This window comes from Indicator indicator, chromosome 10, assembly GCF_027791375.1.
Source record: "Indicator indicator isolate 239-I01 chromosome 10, UM_Iind_1.1, whole genome shotgun sequence".
Lineage (NCBI taxonomy): Eukaryota > Metazoa > Chordata > Aves > Piciformes > Indicatoridae > Indicator > Indicator indicator.
Genome location: NC_072019.1, coordinates 7,330,802 through 7,352,137, shown reverse-complemented (window position 1 = coordinate 7,352,137; position 21,336 = coordinate 7,330,802). Strand labels below are relative to the sequence as shown.

General features: G+C 38.0%; 1 protein-coding gene across 1 annotated transcript in view; it reads right to left on the bottom strand.

The window, feature by feature from the left end:
- The window catches only part of AK5 (adenylate kinase 5), a 98,062-nt gene that overhangs the window by 26,042 nt on the left and 50,684 nt on the right, over nucleotides 1–21,336 (bottom strand). The window contains exons 8-10 of the mRNA XM_054384252.1: nucleotides 16,260–16,336; nucleotides 1,229–1,271; nucleotides 331–375 (exon numbers count right to left, since the gene is read on the bottom strand). Of these exons, the coding sequence (XP_054240227.1) occupies nucleotides 331–375; nucleotides 1,229–1,271; nucleotides 16,260–16,336 (165 nt within the window). The remainder of the gene's footprint in view (nucleotides 1–330; nucleotides 376–1,228; nucleotides 1,272–16,259; nucleotides 16,337–21,336) is intronic.

The following is a 21,336-nucleotide window of genomic DNA, read 5'->3' as shown; positions in this document are numbered from 1 at the left end:
TGGCCAGTGGGGTACCTGTGCTGTTTTGCTAATTGTAAATACCTGTAAATATTGTAAATACTATATATTTGTACATATTCATTGCATTCCATTGTAGTTTTGCTTATGAATATAGCTCCATTTGCTTCCAAATTGAGCTAGTCTGGTAAAGTTAATTTTTTGGGGGTGAATTTCAACCCACCACAACATACTGATAAGACCCCCTGGAGCCAAGAACAAGAGTCTAGTCTATACTAGCAGCCAAACTGTTCTGCTAGACTTTAAAAGAAATCATAATTAAAACTAGTCAACATACAGATTTTCAAATGTTACATGAGGAATCCTACTTACCAATAACAAAAATTATGTGTGATTTCCTCAGATCTTCTGAGAAGTCTAGGGTGAAAATAAAAACTGTTTAGTTGACAAGAGATACTGTTTTTAATCTTAGCCACTTTCTGCATTGAATTGTGGAACACTCATGTAAGGTGGTCTGCTTTTTATTTTCCCCACTAGATTTACTCTCTGCTACAGTGCTCTGCATTCCAAAAGGAGCTATTATCCACAAGCCTATTTACCTTCTGGTTTCATAGTTCTCACTGCAGATATGATAAAAATAGTTTACATGAAAATTAGACCTTGCATATACACATCAGTTCTTTAAAAATCATGAAAACAAGAGAAAAAGAGAGGCAGATGCATCTTGCTGTAATAAGCTGCTTCCTGAGCCATTGCATTTTCTCTGAATAAGTTATTATGTCATAATTGCTGCAAAAGCTTGTCCGCGTGCATTCAGATTCTGTATTTAGCACACTGCATCTGAGATACAGTTTTAAATTCCCCTTAGCCTCAAATTCAGCCAAATACCTGGATTTCACTTAAGATTATTATTGTCACTGTCATTTTAGAACCCAAACTACTGTATGTATTGCAGGTCTGCCTTTCACTGAAACAGTGTTTTTAAAACAACAGTTCCTCCCGGTCTAGTTCCTTCCCATTCATTAACCTGATTACACCAGTACAGAAGGTGATCTTGCAATATCTGAGCCTGCTGGAATTTTGTTATGCCTTTGACTTAATCACTTACATTTGCATTCAAAGAGAATTCACTTTATAAAATCATTTGAGACATAACTTTCACAGTATAAACAGCCTGGATTCACTTTTACCTTCTAAGGAAATATAATTGTATTTAATTACAAGGGACAATCAAAATTAAATGGCAAATGACACTAAAAAAGAAACTCACCTCCTGTGCTCTCGTAACCAGAGAAACCTGACTGATCTTCATCCTGTTAATTAAGAAATTGACAAACTGAAAGGAATATTCTGCATAGTTTGTGGTGCTTCTTATATCTGCTTATCTGTATACCTCAGTATCTTCTCCATATTCTGACCTCTCAGTTTTAATCTGTCTCAAGATATGGTTAAAGATATCACAGAAATGCTGGTAGTAATGCTTCAGTTGCCCTTGAACACTTCCAGGGATGGGGCATCCACAACTTTTCTGAGCAATCTGTTCCAGTGCCTTGCCACCCTCACAGTCAAGAACTTTTTCCTAACAGCTGAACCTACCCTCTTTCAGTTTAGAACTGCTACCCCTCATCCTCTCGCTGTGCTCCCAGACAGTGACCCTCCTCATCTTTCCTGGAGACCCCCTTTAAGTACTGTACGGCCACAGTAAGGTCTCCCTGGAACCTTCTCTTCTCCAGGCTAAAACAACCTCAAGTCTCTCTGAATGTCATCCTCCTAGGGGAGTCCTTCAGCCCCCTTACCTTTGTGTCCCTCCTCTGGACCTGCTTGAGCCAATCTGTGTCTTACACTGGAGGCACCAGAGCTGAACACAGTATCTAGAGTGAGGAGTGGAGTTGAGGGGAAGGGTGAGAGTGCAGTCAGGCCCACTCTCCATGCCAGAACAAAGGTGTAACACAGCACTGGTCCCAGTACAAACCTCTGAGGTCTGCACTTGGACTCCAAGCCACTGACTGCAACTCTTTGCAAGCATCCAGCCAAATCCTTATCCTCATAGTGGTCTACCTATCAAACCCACGTCTCCTCAGTTTTCCATTTGGAGACAAGAATGTTGTGTGGGACAGTACTGAATGCTTGACCACTTAAAATTCTTTACATAATGCATAGTACAATCAATGAGGAATTACAAATCCTGGCCAGCAAGAATGTTAGAGCTGGAATTCTTTTGTTGTTCTTACAGATCAGAATTATATATATGTTGACATAGTGTAAGTTATGTAGTGTTAATGTCCTCGTAACATCAGTGCTTTAATCTAGACTGTAAAATACCAGTAAGAGTAATGGAAAGTAACACGTTCATATGACATCAGCAGTGTGTAACGTTAGCATGGAATACATCTTGCTAGTCCTCTCAAAATAATGCAGTGTTACCAAGCTATAGTTTTTTACAGCTCTATTTCAGTTGTTTCAGTATACTGTCAGAAATAGCCACTGCTAGAGATTTGTGCATGATGAGTAGAGCAGATAAACTGCTGGACATCATAATTTGCAAGGTTCTTGGACTAACTACCCTTGCAGGTTTGTCCTTGTGTTCCCATAAGCACAGAAGCACAAGTACTCTTCATTAGGCTGAAGTGTCATTACACTGGCTACATAGAACTTTTTTTCTTTTAATTTACAGTAATTCTCAAGCTATTACACTGCAGCAGGATAACTGTCACCTTAGGAAAAAAAAAAAAAGGACAAAATTGAAAAAAGCATTTGGGTCTACTAACTTGCAGGAGAGTATTTCAGGAAAAAAAATCAAATGAGAGATGAATTTCTTTCCTGGGTTTCAGGTGACACTATTAACCCTGCATGCTTTTCCTTCCATGTAATAATAGGATATATTACATATAAAAGGTGCAGGTTTAGATTCAGCTTATCATGCTTTTGTAGGTTTATGGATCACAGTAATTTTAGATATGAAGTCTAGAATTGTTTCTCTAAAAGTCAAGATCACAGTTGCAAGTTTACAATTAAATGAAAGAAACGCTGCTTCTTTTAAGTACTGCCCTTTGTTCTCCTCTGTAAGTACAGAATGAAACTGCCTCCATAACCCTGGTGGGCTGCTCAGAGCAGTAGGTGATAATAAAGGTCAGTTTAAGTCAGGAACAGCTGAAATACCACAGAATTAGAGAATGGTAGGGGTTGGAAGGGACCTGTGGAGATCTTCTGGTCCAATGCCCTTATTAAAGAAGGGTCACCCAGAGTACTTTGCACAGGACTGCAGCCAGGTGGGTTTTCAAAGTCTCCAGAGAAGGAGACTCCACATCCTCTTTGGGCAGCCTGTTGGGTGTTGGGTGTTCTGTTACCCTCAAAGCGAAGAAGTTCTTCCTTGTATTTAAGTGAAATGTCCTGTGCACTAGTTTGTGCCCGTTGTCCTGTCACTGGGCACCACTGAAATGAGCCCAGCCTCACCTTCTTGACCACTATCCTTTTACATGTTTATAAGCATTGATAAGTGAAGACTGAGAGGGGATTTTTTCCATATGTCATAGAATTGTTAGGGTTGGAAGGGACCTCAAGGATCATCTAGGTCCAACCCCTGGTCTCTAGGGAACTGCAAGAAAAGTTAGGAGGAGTAAATTAGAACAGCTGAGCTACAATTAATTTGGTTTTGATGACAAACTATTATAGTCTTCATTCTTCTGTGCTCAAACTCATCATGGAACCATTTCCCTTCACCCCTTTCCTCCCAATCTCCTCAGAAGCACAGGCAATCTCTCTGCTGACCTGTGTAGGCAGCTAGATTTGCTGTTCAGTTTGAGTCCTTTGTAGAGAGTGGCAGAGACTGGTCCCTCACATTTACATTTGACAAATACTTATTTCTGATTGTGTCTTTCTATAGCATAGATCTCTAAACTGTGAATGATTTTTAACCTCCATCAGCCAAAAACACTGTTCTGCCTGGTTACCCAAATGCTTTGGGAAATAACTGTTAGATTTATCAAGTGATTGCACAAAGAAATTTCCCACCAGTTACTAGATTGCTACTAGTACTTCACATTGCCATCAGGAATACAGTGATTTAGCAGCAGAATGGTCTCGGTGTTCTCGTTATAGCTGTTCCTATTTAGCTGAAAGCAAGGTAAGGAAGATTAAAACCTTTTATGCAGTGAACTCTGAAGAAAGGGTTGTCTGTGATTTCAGATGGTATTAGAGCCAGGATATATCTACAAATACTATCTGGAAACATATCAATTAGTGAGACATTGCGGACTGTGTAAAATATCAATAAACAGTATCAATAGTACATTAAAATAATTGTTAAATAGAAATGTGCTAACTGTAAACATTCTCTTCTCTGACATTTGCATTTAGACTTAGAATAAAGTCAGAAGCCTGCATTTTCCAACTTAATTTAGCTCATTATTAGCAAATATCTGACTAGGTGCTTCATAGGTTAATGAGTTTAACTTACTGCCTGTCATTGCCAGGTTGTGAAGTAATTTCCATCATTAAAGAAACCTCTCAAAGTAATTCACAGCAAATATTACCAAAATATATATATATTATACAGAAGTCTCCAGGTCTTTGAACTTTGCTACTAATGAATTAGGACTCTTAAGCCCCATTTTAAAAGATTTCCTTTTTTTTTTTTTTTTTTCCACTCTGATAGGACATTTTCTTCATTAGGATTCAGGAACAACTGTTATGATTGTTACCTGATGACTTGAGAGTGCTTTTTCTCTTACCATAAACTACTTCTCTAGTCCTTGGTAATATTTTTTTTTTGTGTGACATGGAAAAGAAATTGTTGCTTGAACACTTTTTAAAAATAGCAGTGAAAGGCATCTGATTTTATTCAGATTTCTAACAGATACAACAAAAGATCCTCCTACAATTTTATTGAAGAGGAGAAATAATCATGGATCAAGGAGAAAAGAGGGAGTAGAGTGAGACTGACTTTAAAATACAGCATGATTGTTGCCTGAAATTACGTTCAGTTTTCAAGATTGAATTTGAGAATGTTAATGTTCAAAGGAACCTGTCAGGCACAAATTATTTAAGCAGATAAAAACTACTTATTTGTCTGCCTTAGATGTATTTGTTGAGAATTGAACTTAATGTGTAAGCAAGGAAAAATAAAAAACGCAGCACAGACAAACACAGCTTTAATACAGAATGACATAATGTATACAGGAGAAAACAGAGGCAAGAACTCTAGCCAGCCTGATCTAGTGTGGGGCATCCCTGCCCATGGCAGGGAGGCTGGAACTAGATGATCCTTGTGGTCCCTTCCAACCCTGAAAATTCTATGATTCCAACTGACTATGTAGTCTTCTCATGGTGATCTCATCAGCATCCCTTTGTTGGGAATGTAGCTCTCTGACCATATATTTCTCAGCACGCTGTATTTATGTAATTCTCCCTTTGCTTTTCTTAGGTATGCAAACCACTTGTACTCCTGCAGCATTTTATTTCTTATTTCTTCAGAGAACACTACATTTCCATATAGATCATTCCTGTACTTCCTTTGGGAATGAGAGGCAAGAGCATCATTTCCATTTTAGCAGAGAGATTGGGCCCCTTGTCAGTGTAAACACAGAGACATATGGAAGCAGAACTAGGCGTAGGGCTTAGATATTTTGCTTTCACCTCTTTAGCCTATTTAATTTGAATATTCAGTCCTCAATACAGTAATACTAAATTAAATCTCCAAACGTCTGCAGATAATTCTCCTACATCTAGTATCCTTGAAATCAACTTTAACTCTCAAATTCTTTCATTGATTAAGAACAGTTTAGGGAACCAGAAAGCAGTAGGACATATCTCTTGAGCCCCACCTGGATTTAAAATTTATTTGCTTTAGCACAGTCTGGTCTGTCCAGCCTGTGTGGTTTCAGTTTGATGTGTTTAGCTTGCAACTGGATTTAATAAGCTTCTACTTAATCACAGAGGATGGTCTTTCAGCTCAGATGTACACAACCTCTATTTATAAGAATGTGGTTATCACTGAGTGATGTCCCTACATATATTGCAAAATGCAAAGGCCCAGAGTAGGCTTTACATGGGCAGGGTAAAGCACCAAAAGAAATTCAGGTTAGTCAGATATCTGCTGTGGAATGTATGTTCTAAATTCCTGTTTCGTTCTTGTAAGAGTGAATATTTAGTTTTTATGAGATATGCTGGGTTAGTTGCAGGTTTTATGTATGAGCATTGGTCCCTGGGAATGAATTTTATGAGCCATACAGTTGCTTGCCATTAAAACTGATTTATGATTCAAATCACTTTTTGAGGCTGAGCTCCTTTCTGCAAGCTGAGGGTCAAAATATGCCTCTGGAAAGCTGGGGTGGCTATGCTCTGACTTCCTCTGGTCCCGAACTAATGAATATGTGCAAATAAAATAAAGTACATGCAGACTTCAAGCTGGTTGTTTTTCTTTTGTTAGTTTGTTTTCCCCCTGAAAGGCATCTCTTCTGCAACTCACAGTGCTCAGCAGAGTTATTTGTGTCCAAAGGTACTAACAGTAATTATTATAAGAGAACAGGGTGCTAATGTTAATTGAAGTGACTTTGGAGTGCCTACAACTGGAAAGCAGGAGGAAAAAAAAGCCAGCATTTTGTAGATGATATTATAAACACTGATATTAGATTGCTATGATTCCTTTTTACTTTTGGGGCTTTAGCAAAGACAGGAATCTCTATGCCATAAAAAAAAATTATACATATATATACAAACACACACACCCTACTATCAATTCTGAAAACAAAGCAAATGTATACCTTAACAGACATACAGTAATTAATTTTTAGCACTTGTAGACCAAATAGATTTATCTGGCTTTCAAAGCTATACAAGATTTATTTCACAGTTTTCATTCTGGTCTCTTGACAGCAGAAAGAAGAATACCTATTAGTAGTTTGGAGGGGAAAAAAATCACAATCTGTTTTCTATTACATGTGTGGGTTTGGTTCTGTTTGTTTTTTGTTGGTTTGGGGTTTGTTTTGTTTGTTTTTTTAACTTCTGCAGGGTTTTTTGTTAACACTTTTTGTTATGTGATTTTTGTTATGGGATTATAAAGTATGAAAATAAAAGCAAAAGTAATGTAATTTTATATTTATTTCTAAATGCTGGAAAATTAAAAAAAAAAAAAGAAATTAATTTTTCAAGGCAAATTTACCAATCAAGATATGCAATATGAACACCCTTCCCAGCAGGATAGTGTGATCAGAGCAACATAAGAGTGTTCTAGTAAACCAAACACTTCATTTGCAATTTTTGTATTAGCTTTCAAAGGCTGAACTAGAGGGGACAGCGTTATATCTAATTTGAAGAAGAGCTGGGGCTTGATTTTTAAATATCTTTGTGTTTTGAGGACATGTGAGACACTCCATATGCGTATTACACAAACAAGGACACGTGAGACACTCCATATCCATGTTGCCTGTGCATAGTTATTACCTATTGCTCATTTTAAAACACTGCTGTCACATACAGTATTGAGTTACTTTTCAATAGATCTATATTAATAGAAAGCTACCACTGCCTACAGAATTATTCCCAGAAGTTATCGCTGTTTCTGCTTTAGCATTCTTCTTTTCTGTAAATCTCCATCATTCCTTAAAGGTGTGGAGTATTTGTTTCTTGGTATTAATTCTCCTGGGGGGTTTTGTAACATAATGTGACTGCAGCAGAGAAGTGGAGCAGGAGACCTTCAAGTACATTTGAACCGCAAACTCAGCACTGCTTAGATCTTCTTTTTTTTTTTTTTTTTTTTTAAAGACTGCTAATGACAATCCTCATGAATGAATCTCTCAAATCATGCACCATGGGTGCTATACGAAGAGTCTCTCTGCCCAGAACTGTTACGTGGCTTCTGAGAGTTGGAATTCAGTGGTTTGGAGGTGGGTTTGTTTGTATGTTTTTAACTTCCAATGAAAAAGGCATTTCTGCAGGCCAGTCTTAACTCAATACCAAAAAGAATTATAGAATTGTTAGGGTTGGAAGGGACCTCAAGGATCATCTAGTTCTAACCCCCCTGCCATGGGCAGGGACACCTCACACTAGATCAGGTTGCCCAGAGCCACATCCAGCCTGGCCTTAAAAACGTCCAGGGATGAGGCTTCTACCACCTCCCTGGGCAACCTGTTCCAGTGTCTCACCACCCTCATGGTGAAAAATGTCTTCAGAACTTGGCACGGAGTAGGGTGTTGTAAAAATAAGACCAACATGTAGACTCAGATCATATGATTCAATGATATTAAGGTAAAAGTTGACAGCTGTGCTCAAAATTTACCTCTAAAAGATCTTTGCTTCTTAACATTTGATCAAATACATTCTAGGTTTACTAAAACACCTATTTACATTCTATAACTTTCAATAAGGAACTTTTACTGTGTTTATCAAGAACTTTTCTGTTAAGGGAGAATTTAACTATGGGAGGAAACAGTTCACTGAAATGCACTACTGTGAAGGAATTCTAAAAATAGGTCACTTCTCACTCCTTATGACTGGTATTTAAGTCCAAAATGACTGAAGCTGACTGCACAATCACGGGATACATAAAAAGTAAAAAGACACCAAATAGGAAACATATGGCTTCCTGAAAATACATACAGGATTTAAAAAAAATTTTTGAAGTGTTTCCAATGCACCCAGAAAAGCCACTCTTCCACTTCAGTACATTTTAGCTGAAGAGTAGTTTTGCATCCCATTTACTACACTGGCAACCTTGCAATCACTGCAGTTTAATACATACATGTAAAAGTCTGTAGTATGTACTTGGACAATGACTAAGAAATATTAGTATGTTTTATAAATAAGCTGTTTCTTCTTCAATACTTCAAAATATAGGATTTGTTGCTACAAATATTTTTAAGGAAAGGCTTTGGTAGGTGTCTTCAGGGATGCTGGACATCCACAGTTATGAGTAAAGTGTCTAAACCTAGCAGGCAGAAGGGGTTGGTTTAAAACACACCTTTCATTTCTTTATCAGCTTTAGGTGCAATATGAAATCACAGAATCATTCAGGTTGGAAAAGACCCTCAGGATCACCAAGTCCAAGTGATAATCCTACCCCACAAAGTTCACCCCTAAACCACATCCCCAAGCACCACATCCAAACTGCCTTTAAACATATCCAGGGTTGGGGATTCAATCACCTCCCTGGGCAGCACATTCCAATATCTGACCACTCTTTCCTTGAAAAAATATTTCCTAATGTCCAGTCTAAACCTACTCAGTCATGGCTTGAGGCCATTCCCTCTTGTTCTTTCACTAATCACCTGTGAGACGAGACCAGCAATAGCCTCTCTACAGCGTCCTTTCAGGTAGTTGTTTTGATGTGATCCTATTTGCATCAACTCTATGGGAAGCCTGACATTCCCCAAGAATTATGCAGGTTCTCTGGATTGCAAAGGTAGACATGTAAACTGCAGAAGTCATAAATTTAGCTGTAAAGTTGTATTTTGTGTTTGAAAAGGTAGTGCCTTGGTTTGGCAGCAGAGGGGCAAGGTGAAGAGAAGTGGTACGCTGTTCTAGTGCTATTGCCTAGAATAACGAGGGTGAAACACTGCAAATGGTAATGGGTTTTTTCTACAGCCACTTTCCACAAGTCACAGAGAGCCTCCTAAGTTACCATGAAAGCATTCAGTAGAGCACAAATGCTGTCCATCTTGAAGAATGATTCTGTCACTGTTGTTTACATCCCCAGTAGTTCACATGAGCTCACCATCCTTGCAGCCAAGTCCTCACGCCCTGCACTGCCCACCAGAGGTGCAGGCAGCCAATTTTTGCTTCAAAATCAGAAGAAAAATAGGGATGCGAAGACTTCCATTAACCTTAGCAGTTCAGTCCCCCCTAATATATGTACCACCATAAAGTAAATCCAAATAACATTCTGAAAGGAGAAGCAAACAACTGTTTTTAGCATTCCAAAGAAAAATGCTGATTGAGTGCACAACAATTTTTCTGGCCCGTTTCTCCATGGTTTGCATGGGGTGAAATAGAACAGTAGGCTTTCTTTCACATGCCTGGTGATTTTGAAAGAGAACAATAATTGTTCAGCCTTACAAAATGATACAGAAGCACCAAAATAAACTTGGTTTCAGCTTATTAAGGGAGCACTTTGTAACAGGCAAACTGTAGTACTTTGTTTCTAGAACTGATTTTTTTTTTGTAAAGCATTTAATAGGATAGTTTCCATGGCAACTTGAACTGAACAGATTGTTCATTGACTTCAGTACATTTCTATTAAACATCTTTTCTCTATAGTTAAGCCTGCCTCTCCAGCTTTTTCATTTCTTTAGATGCTTGTTCATTGTATCTTTTTTGCAGATATCCTTACAGTAGATTAGACTCCATCTTTTTGTGCTCTTCAAGAAAAACAAATGTTGAAGGAACAGTTTCATAATCATCCTCTGAGTTTCCTAGAGTCCATTTTCTTTTCTATTGCATACTACTGTTTTAATCAGTTTCCTTCCAGAACCAGAATCTGTAGTTCAAATTGACACAGCAGAAATGTTCAGCATTAAAAGCCCAAACATCTTCTGGATGTTCTTGATCGTTTTACTAAGCCCTGAAATGGTTCATGCTGCACAGCACATATGAACGAAGCTGCTGTTGCACCAGAAGTTCCTTTTCTTCTCAAGTAAAGAGAAAGCATGTGATTACTCTAGATCTGACCTCTTTAGTAATTTATTCAATGTTGATCTAATTTAGAAGTCCTAATGAAAAAATTCTCCTGCTAAAGGAGATGTGCCCTGGAGTACTGTCTCTTATGGGTTAAACACATTACTTGGGTTGAACCTTTGATGTAGAGAAAATGGAATGAAAACAATGGTGACACTGAGATGAAATGTAGTAAATGGAGAAATATTGTCTTTGGTTAAATCCACAGAGCTTTAGTTTATAGGCTAGTTTATAGGCTTTTAATTTGCTGTTGCATTTGTTTTAGGAATGTTTGTGTTCTGCTTCTGCATTGAAAAGACTTCCAGGGTCTTTTCATTTTCTCTCCTGAGTATTTAGGTTTCAAAAGCTATGATAATGCAGACAGACCAGCAGTGTTGTTATAACCTTGGTAGCAATGGCATCTGGTTTTCATTCGTTCACTTAAAGCTTTACTTTTGCTTCCCTAAAGCTTCCATGTGCTCAGGATGGGAAATGACAGCAAGCTCTAAGAAGTGTCACTACATGGCAACAACTTTTAATCAAGAGCTTGTTTCCTCTCGTTAGAATGAGAGTAGGTCTCTTTGAGGGCATTTTACCTCCACTTCATCTTGGTTTTGCTTGTGGCTTTTCAAGTGAGCTGTCACATTCTCTAATTATAAAACATTCTGCACTTGCAGTAAAGATTGAGTTATGCAGTTTTCTTAATTCAATAGATTGCTTGCCACTTCTGAACAGCAAACCTCTTATTATCTTTCAGTCTTTTTTTTTTTTTTTTTGCATGTAGCTTTTCTAGGTCTTTGATACTTGGGGACAAATAAAAGGCAATCTCTCCTTTGCATGTGCCATTGCATTTAACTAAATGTATAATTAAATGCAATCTGACACTGGAAGGACATGGAGATGCATCACTAATGAACTGGTAACTTCCTTTGAGGCATAAAAACACATTTCCTTCCTTTGTAGATGTAAAATCCTCCCACCCCTCATTCCAAATATTGGAAGAGACTAAGTATATTTTCAGGGGTTTTACTTGAAGTTTACCTGATTTTCATGTTTTGCAAATTCTAAAGTTGTCTACAAGCACTTATTCAGGAGCATATTCACTCCACAGTTATCTTTCTGCACGTTTTAACATTTTTTTCTAATTAGTCTAAATATTCCTCAGACTAGCTAAGACTGTCTTGAAAGCCTTGTTTTCACAAGAAAATAATTGCATGCTCTTTTCTAAAGCAACTTTTTGATAGGATTTGCTGCTGCCAATATTTCAACACTTCCTTTTGGCCTGAACGCACTTGAAATAAGCCAAATGGCAGGCTTCTAATTAAAACCCCCAATTCTTAAATATAAAACTTTCCTGATCTCTGGAAATAAGCAGCATTATATTGACAAGACTCTTTGGCACAGTTGAGAAATTGAATGGCAAGTATAAATGAATGCATTGAGAGTGAAAACCTGGATCACACTTGGGAGCATTCCAGCAGCAAAAGACGATCCTTATTAAACCAGATGCCAGTCATGACAGTGAATTCTGCAAACTGAGAATGTTCTTGAAAACACAAGTCTTCCCTCATTGGAAGCACCCAAAAATGAGTGGCCAGAAACATATTCCTGATGCCTTTATATGGATGAAAATATCAGAAATGTATTAGTTTTACCATGTTTTTACGGTTTTCAGTCAAGTCGTGAGTAGTGTAATCATTAATCCAGAAAAGGCTATAGAGATTGCTACCCCACTCATTCTTTCACAAGGCATTCTTAATCACAGAATTAACCAGGTTGGAAGAGACCTTTGAAATCATCAAGTCCAACCTATCACCCAACACCCCCTAATCAACTAAACCATGGCACTAAGTGCCTCATCCAGTCTTATTTTAAACACTTCCAGGGATAGTGACTCCACCAACGACCTGGGCAGCCCATTCCAATGGCCAATCTCTCTTTCTGTGAAGAATTTCTTCCTAACATCCAGCCTAAACCTCCCCTGATGCAGCTGGAGACTGTGTCCTCTTGTTCTCTCACTGGTTGCCTGGGAGAAGAGACCAACCCCCACCTGGCTACTTCCTCCCTTCAGGTAGTTGTAGAGAACAATAAGGTCTCCTCTGAGCCTCTTCTTCTCCAGGCTGAACAGCCCCAGCTCCCTCAGCCGCTCCTCATAGGGGTTGCGCTCTGGACCCCTCACCAGCCTTGCTGCCCTTCTCTGGACACCTTCCAGCATCACAACATCTTTCTTAAACATAGGGGCCCAGAACTGGACACAGTACTCAAGGAGTGGTCTAACCAGCCCTGAGTACAGGGGCAGATGATGAGAGGCATTGTCTAATTTTTAGTTCTATTTTTTGGAAAGAATGCATTTGGGGTAATCATTCTAAAAACCTAGATTATTCTTTATTATACAGGATCTGACAGCCACAGATCTGAGAAAGAATAGAGAAACAGTTATTAGTGATATGAAGAATTTTTTTTTTTTCCCAAAAGTGGGTGTTTGCCTCATGCATTTCAGTGCTGCAGGGCCTCATGATTACAAGTGTTGTAGTTCTTGGAGCATTCATGCATAGCCAGTAGAAAACAATCAGCTTTTCTTTACTCTAGTTACATGAATTTGATTGAATGTTAATTTATAAAATGTGCAACGCAAAGCTCAAGCTATTTCTGAGTTAATTTTAATTGAATTTCCCCTGTGTACTCCTTCAGAAGTGCGAGACCTTAACCTGCACTAGTATTGCTTCTGTTTGAACAACAGGTACCAAGTGTTTCTCAATGTATTTCACTGCATTTTGGAGTACTCCTAGATGAGCTGGTGGCTACAATGGTAGTTGGGACCACACCACTCATTTTCCTTTTTCCTGCCTGCCAGTATGAGGTTCCTCTGGAATGAGTAGTGTACATCTGAAGAACTCTGGTAACTTCTTTGTTGGCTTAGTTTGCACTGGAGGTTTTTCTGGCTCATTCCAAGAATGATGAAATGCAAAGGTATCTGTGTATGTCCATTTCAGCTGTGCCAAATAATACTCATCTCCAGCCGTGCCTTTGTCTTTAGTACATGTTGTGCACTGCTCTGACCTCCAGCTCCTCTTGTTCAGAGACTACCAAGATGTTCTGCTAAAATTCAGCCATTTTTAGTAGCTCAGCTGTGTAAGGTTGCTTAGAAACAAGCCTTCTCATCCCCCACGTTCTCATGACAGATTTCCTATGCAATAACATCACTGCATGACACATTGGTATCCAGACACACGTTCCTTTTTCACTTGAGATTCTCTGAGTAAAGGTTGTTGGTACTTCACACATTTTGTAAACAGCATGTGGTAAATCACTGGAGTATTAAATCTCTGACCTAGTCAAAATGAGCTCAAGGTTTGAATGCAAGCAATTCCTTACTCCTGAATTATAGATCTCCTCTTATCTCCTGAGAGTAATTCCTAATTTTGTTTTTCAGACTGGGTAGCTAGATGGTATTATGATTTTATGGTAATCTCCACTCCCTTCTTTGCTTCTATACATAACACTTCCTTGCAGCAATTCAAATTTTAGGTGGTAAAGACATTTGTTGTTTTGTTGGTTGGTTTTTTAAAAAATCTTTGTATAAGGCATCTCAAATGAACTGGCTATAAAAGTATTTATTAATAATAGAAATATACTTTTTTTTTAAAAACCAGTAATGATTATCAAAAATATCAACTTGCAGTTGAAGACGGTCATTGTCAGTCTCTTCACATTTATCTCTTTCTCTTCAACTGAAGGAGTTTTAGCACTGTTTTTCTCCTTCTCTGCTTGATAACAGTATTGCACTCTTGCCAGAATGGCAATGTGTTGATTTGGCAAAATAATGAGAAAGCTAACTGCTAACTACCACGTCTGGCTGGAAGAATATTTACCAGTGACAAAGAAAATAAGGCTCCACTGTAGAATTCTTGTTCGTTCTCGTTTAATATTTCACATGCAACATGATTTAAATATGAATTCTGCTTTAAAGAGCACAAAGGCCTCAACTCTACAATAAAGTAGTAGTATAGTCAAGATGATGAGAAATTTAAGAGAGTTCCCTGGAGCAGAAAATGTTTTAAGAAGTATTTATGAAAGAATGGCATTTAAAATGAAATTTGGAGAGAGCTCAAAAAAAAACCCCAAAACCGAACAAACACACACACCCAAGCAAACAAAACTCCAAAACCCAAACAAAACCACAATGACAACAAAAAAAATCCCAAACCAAACAAAAAAACCCCATCAATACCACAAACCTCCCCCCCCCCAAAACAAACAAAAAAACCCAAACTGAAATAACTGAGCCTAAAAGAACTGAAAGATCACAAATTAAATGAGAAGGGCACTAGAACACAGCATGTTGCAGGTGAGGACGAAGTGTGTATTGAATACTGTGAAAGAAAACCAATGAATGAGTAGATGATTTTGAATGAAAATTCATTTTTGTTCTCCCTGATTTTGTCATTAGCTTTAAAAGAAAAAAAAAAAAGAAAATATTATCTTTTATGAATGAGGAGAAAAGAGGTGAGAACATTCACAACTGCACTTAGCTGAGTGGTAACAGAAGCACAAAATAACATTCTTTGCCAAATCTAGAGAAACGTTTGCGCTATTTGTGAAGAAAACACAAGTCAAGTCATACAAAAGTGATGGAAAAAAACCCACAAAACCACCACTCTTCAGTATGGTGGTGTGGCACATGGCTTGAAAAATATTTTTTTCTCAACTATGCTTCTCTCAATGCTTATCCACAGCATGGTAACAAGAATGATAATGCTCAGCAGAATACCAAAGCCACAGGAACCTCCTGTGTTTCAGTTTGTGCCCATTGCCTCTTGTCCTGTCACTGAGCACCACTGAGAAGAGCCTGGCTCCACCTTCTTTGCACCCTTCCTTCAGATTTCTGTATGCTTCGATAAGATCTCCCTGAGCCTTTTTTTCCCAGGCTGAACACTCCCAGCTCTCTCAGCTTTTCCTTGTAGGAGAGATGGCCCAGCCCCTTAATCATCTTAGTGGCCCTTTGCTGGACTCTTTTAAGCAGCTCTATATGTTGTACCAGTGAGCCAAGAACTGGGCACAGTGATCCAGATGTGGCTTTACTAGTGCTGATGTGATTAGAGGGAAAAGATGTATACAACATTTTTGCCCCTTTCTAGCCCTTTTTCCTTCCTATCTACAAGTAAACATTATCAAAATGTATTTTTTAGATGTGGATAGAATGGTATCAGTAGGAAGGCTGATTTCAACACACTGTAAGCATTCACTGTTAAGTCTTTAAAACAGTCTCCTTTCAAGGAGAGACTGATTTGGTTTTAGTTACATCTCATACTTTTTGTACTTTCATGTCTCTCTTTTGAAAAATATTCTACTACTTCTTCTTAAATATGCTGTAGATTTATGGTGTATTCCAACAATTTTATTTGCCATGTTTGCTGACATTTTCAAATTTGTGGAGGAAATGCAGCAATGTACAGTAATGGAAGATATAGGCTCTTAATTACCACAATTATATTCAATCTTCTCATAACCAGAAAGTCGCTTAACATTGCAAATCCTCTGGCTTAGGTACCTTTAAAGTTCCACCACCTTGTTCAGACAAACTGTACAGCTCAGTACACACAGAAACTAGAAAACCGTCTAGAGGGAGAACACATATTGATACATAAAATTACCTGGTCCTCAAAGTCAAATTCTGTATAAACGTTGTCTCCAGAATCCATAATCAGACTGCAATCAAGTTCATTTGGCCCTAAAATAGGAAAGAAAATTAAACTTCAGAAATAGATTAGAGATTTTCACTTTCTGTGATAGATATTTCCAATTGCCTGTATACCAAAACTGGGATCCAAGGAACCACTGAGTTATGCTAGGATGGCCAGGTGAATGGTATTGTTTTGTGTCTGCATGTCCTCAGTCAGACAAGACCATTGATGAGGAAGAGGACAGAATTCACTCTTTTCTGGGCTACACATCTCTGTCTCTTTACCTGGTATGATGCTCCTGCAAGCACCAGAGGATATACAGCTTTAAGACTGTTGTTGACTTGGAATTATTTTCTCTCCATTAGAGACATTTGTATGGTTGGATTTCTGTAACAACCACAATCAATAACAGATTTTGCAGTTCAATTTGTGCCAGTTACATTTATGTATTATCTGGTTTTGTTTGCTTTTGTAGTTTACTTAGTGATAATCCATGTAGGTGGTGAACTAAATATCAGTAAGAGAGAGAACAGAGAAGAACTGAATGTCATGATGACTAAAACCTAACTGCCTGGTAGAGATATTAATTCCAGGGTGTCTGAGGTTGCAATTAATATTACAATTGTTGCCAAATTAATCTTTGAGGCAGCTCTTTGGACTACATGAGAGACACCCGTGAAATACTTGGGTCTACCATTTGCTGGTGTTTGGGAATCATTTCCCCCCCCCCCCCCCTCTAATATTCACACATACTTTAGCAGATTGCTATTAAAACAAACAGAAAGGGGTTATACTTGTTCTAACAGAATGCCATACATATATACAAGCAGCATGATCTCTAGCATATACACTTCACTGTCTTTGAAAATGTCTGTCTGTAAAAGATACACACAACCATATAGAGTCACAACTGCTGAGGCACTCTTAATGTTTAAGGTTTATTTTACCCAGCTAATATTTCACTACTAACACCATGTCATTGTTGACAGTGTATATTAACTAAAGCCTCAGTCACAAGCATTGGCTTACAGTGACACATTAATAACTTTTAAAGCCATTTGTGTACAAGTGTTTTGATTAACTGTCACTTTGCTACAAAGAGCAGAACGTATCCTTAGCTAGAAACGTTAGAATGAAACATGGTGCCACAATCTTAAATGTAAAGGTCAGGCTGAAAATGAAATCTCATGCATTATGTATCTGAAGTGATAAAAGCCATAATGGTTATACAACTTTAATATGGTCAAACATCTTAAGATGCCTTTCTTCTTTAACTAGGGCACCAGTTTCCTTGGGGAAATAGATCTCCTTCCTAGGGTATATTCAAGGAAGGTCAGGAAAATTTATTTCCTTTCTTTATTAGTTCAATGAAAACTAACAAAACCCATAACCATCTATCACTGCACAGTAAACAGACTTCTCTACCCTTCTCAAATCACCTAAGGAGAAACCTACCAGAAATAAATTGAAGCAAATGGCTACTCTCAGGACAAGATAAAGTTGTGAGGGGACATGAAAGAGCAGAATGAGTAGTTTGCTATCCTGTACCTCAATTTGTTGTTGGAGGGTGCATATTTTGCTGACTTTTGGATTAATTCTTGCTAAAACAGGTCTTCTAGATGAAGACAACAGGCTCACTAACTAATCCACCAGTATGTGTGGTGACAGAAGTGTACCAGATCACCATTTTTCAGCATGCTGGTAATCAGCAATCCTGGTGACAGGCAAAGCTACTGACAGAGCCAAGAGGAGAATATTACAAAGCGTAGAGAATTCAAAACACAGATCAGGTTTTCTAAGCATAAGTTTTAATTGGCAATATAGTATGCAAAACTTGTGGCAGCATTTAGCTGTCAAAGAAGAAACATGAAATGCTGGCTTAAGGAAAAGAGCAGGACTGGTTAAAGCGTTTGGAAGCAGACCCGCCCTGCTGCTTTCAGAAAGGCTGCAAGCTGCATGTCTTGTGCTTAAATAACCAAACAGCTGATCCTAAGTTTCATTGCCTTTTCTGAGTAAATTACATTGGTTTTCCTTTGATAAGTTGGTATACAGAGAACCAGGCTGTAAAAACCCCAATTTGTTCACCACTGTCTGAATCGTCTTAATTCCTTTTCAAGGGATGCCCCATTCCATCAGGTAATCTCAGCTCTTGGTTAACTTAGAGTATTTCCTATTGCAAACAATTTGAGTAACTGTGTCAGTTTCAAAAGGGGAAATGTAGCAGCTTAGAAAACAAAAATTAAGAACATGTGTGATAGCTTTACTGCCATGGAGAAATAGCTTGCAAGCACCTGATCTTGTGACTTAAAATACACTTTCTCAATTTCAGTGCATGCATAAAGTTGAGGTAGAGGACACCTGGTCATTTTTACGTGCCCTGGTTTTTTTTCCTTAGGGTTTTATTTGGTACAGCACTGCACAATTAAAAGATAAATCTGTTGGAAGTTTTTATTAAATCCTCATTAAGTGAATAATCAACTCCCCAGGGAGGTGCAGGCTGCTGAAAAAAGAAACAGTAGATCAGCTGCAGTGCATTCCATTTATTTATTTTTTTTTTAACTAAGCTTTGTATCTTGACACTGAAGGCATCATTCATGAAGTCTTACTAAGAACCCAAGAGGATCCAGTGAGGGACAAGTTGAACTAATGTGTAGCTGCAGTTATACAAGGATGTGCTGACAGGAGCCACCCCTACCAGGTCTGACAGGGAAAATGACACTTCTGCCCACGGAGGGGTGTGGGGCTGCGCTCAGTTACTTCCCCCACTAGGAGGCTGTACTTTTAAATGTTATGCTGTACTTTTAAATGTTATGCTGTATTTTACATATGGTTTTTTACTCCTGAGATGAATTGCACAGGACTGGTCATGGAAAGCTGAGAGGCTAGGACTGTTACATGCCAGCGTGCAACTCCTGCCACAGAAATGCGCCCTAGAACACAGGAGCATTGTGGCTGTAAATGTCTTTGGTACTACAAAATACTTCAGTGTTGTGAGCCTGGGTGCATGTCATTTTCTCCATAAGTGTGCTCACCCTTAAGTTTTTATGAGCACAAATGTCAGATGTTGCTTTTGCACAGTTCACTAAATTTATTTACACAATGAAACAAAATTGTGCTCATCTCTCTAAATTTATTTGCAGTTGATTTATCTTCCCATCACAAGGCAGCTATACCTCATCATTTGAGTTAATTAAGTCTGCTTCTTGGACCACTTGTGTTTTGGCACATCAGTTAGCATATTTCAATTCCTTGCTTAAATCCACTCCTTATTCCAAATCCCAGTAGCAATTCTACTCACCATGGCTCCTTGGCTCAAATATGCCCAAACTCATATTTTAACAACTGCAGTGTTTGCACCATTCAACACTGACTGTCATAAAAGGAATCTAAGACTATCCTGTAAAGGATGTTATGTCTCTTAATAGCATGTTTAAGCTTGATAAAATAACAATGTCTTATGCTTTGGAACATTCTCTGAAGCACTGTCTAGTAATTCAATTAATACATGCTACTTATAAGCACTTGGGCAAGACAAATGCTTAGAAGATAAATTTCAAATGGAATATAATAGAAATAATTTACTGGAGGACTGACTAGCATTCAAATGATTACATTTTAATTGTGCTTGCAGTAAGATGCTTCTAATACAAATGTTATTGCATCTATACTCCATTGAGTTTCGTGACAGGTTGTTGCTCCTAGCAACAATCTTAATATGTTGTAGAAGGCAACAATGAGAAAATTGTATTTTAATCTATAAAAATATTCAGTTGTTCTCTTTCCATATATTGCTACAACTGGATTTTACAGGTATTACATCCAAATTAGACTGATGTGGAAGCATGAAAATATTAGAAATACTCTGTTTATCTTAGTCACCACGAAAACAAATACATTGCAATATCACTAATAAGGTTAAAAGACAAAAAGTGAGATCAAGGCAATGCTGCAATTGAGACTTTTAGAAATTAAAGAGCTGGTCTCATAGGACCTCTAGAAATCCTATTTCAAATCTCCTTGCTATTATTGGTGCTCAGGTTAGACCAATTAGACAATCATGGTGTGGCTGTTAATAAAGCTCATAGATTACAATTGTTTTGGTGGGGAATTTAGTAAGTAGCTTAGACTTTCAAGGAACTAACTGGAACTCATCCAGAATCAATTTGTGCAAATTGATTGTTTAGCTTTTGTCAGTCTGTTTGTCAGAGCTAGAACCTTTGTGCCACTTTGTTCCTCTTCTTCAGTACTTAGCTCATTTAATTAGGGAATCCACAGGTAATTATCATTACAATGCTATATACTGGAAATGTCATTTTAAGTTTAGAATCAATAAGCTCACAAGATGTAAATATGCCACTTAATAGAAGAAGCTTAGTCTTTATTTTTGTGTGCATCTTATGTTAAAGCTGACCATTAGAAACCTGTTTTTTGAGCTAATGCAATTTTTGTCATTCTCAAACCCATACCCCTGTCTCAGCACTACGCACTCCCACCTTGGTAATTCACTTCAATCTCATTTTGAACGTTACAAAAATAGCTTTACAGGTGGCTCTTGTATGCTAGCTAGCTTGGACCTCACTTTGGAATCTTCAGAATATGATCTAACCTTTCTGTTTGAAGCACTGCTTTCTGCAAACGTCTTGCTAATAGAAAAAAAGTAATCCGTCCTCTGTCAAAGACCAACTGAGAGGTGTGTTGCTGCTACTAGATTTCATTGTGCTTCATCAGTTCCTCCTTCCTTGGAAGCACCCAGGTGATTGCTCACAATTACAGGTAACTGAAGCCCACCCTGTCTAACAATTTATGGCAGATGAGTTTTTCCCTTAAACAGAGGAGAAATCAGGTACACCATCTTTTCTACCATACATAGCTGCTAATTGTTTTAATAAAGCTAGGACATTTTCAAGGAAAATATTTCACCTAGTATTTTTCCTTTTTTATGTGTGTTCTGTTTCACAAAACATTTCTGACCTAATCTACCTATGTAAACCTTCATGGTCTATTTAGGAAGGCAGCCAGAGATACCATTTATAAAAGGAAAAAGTTA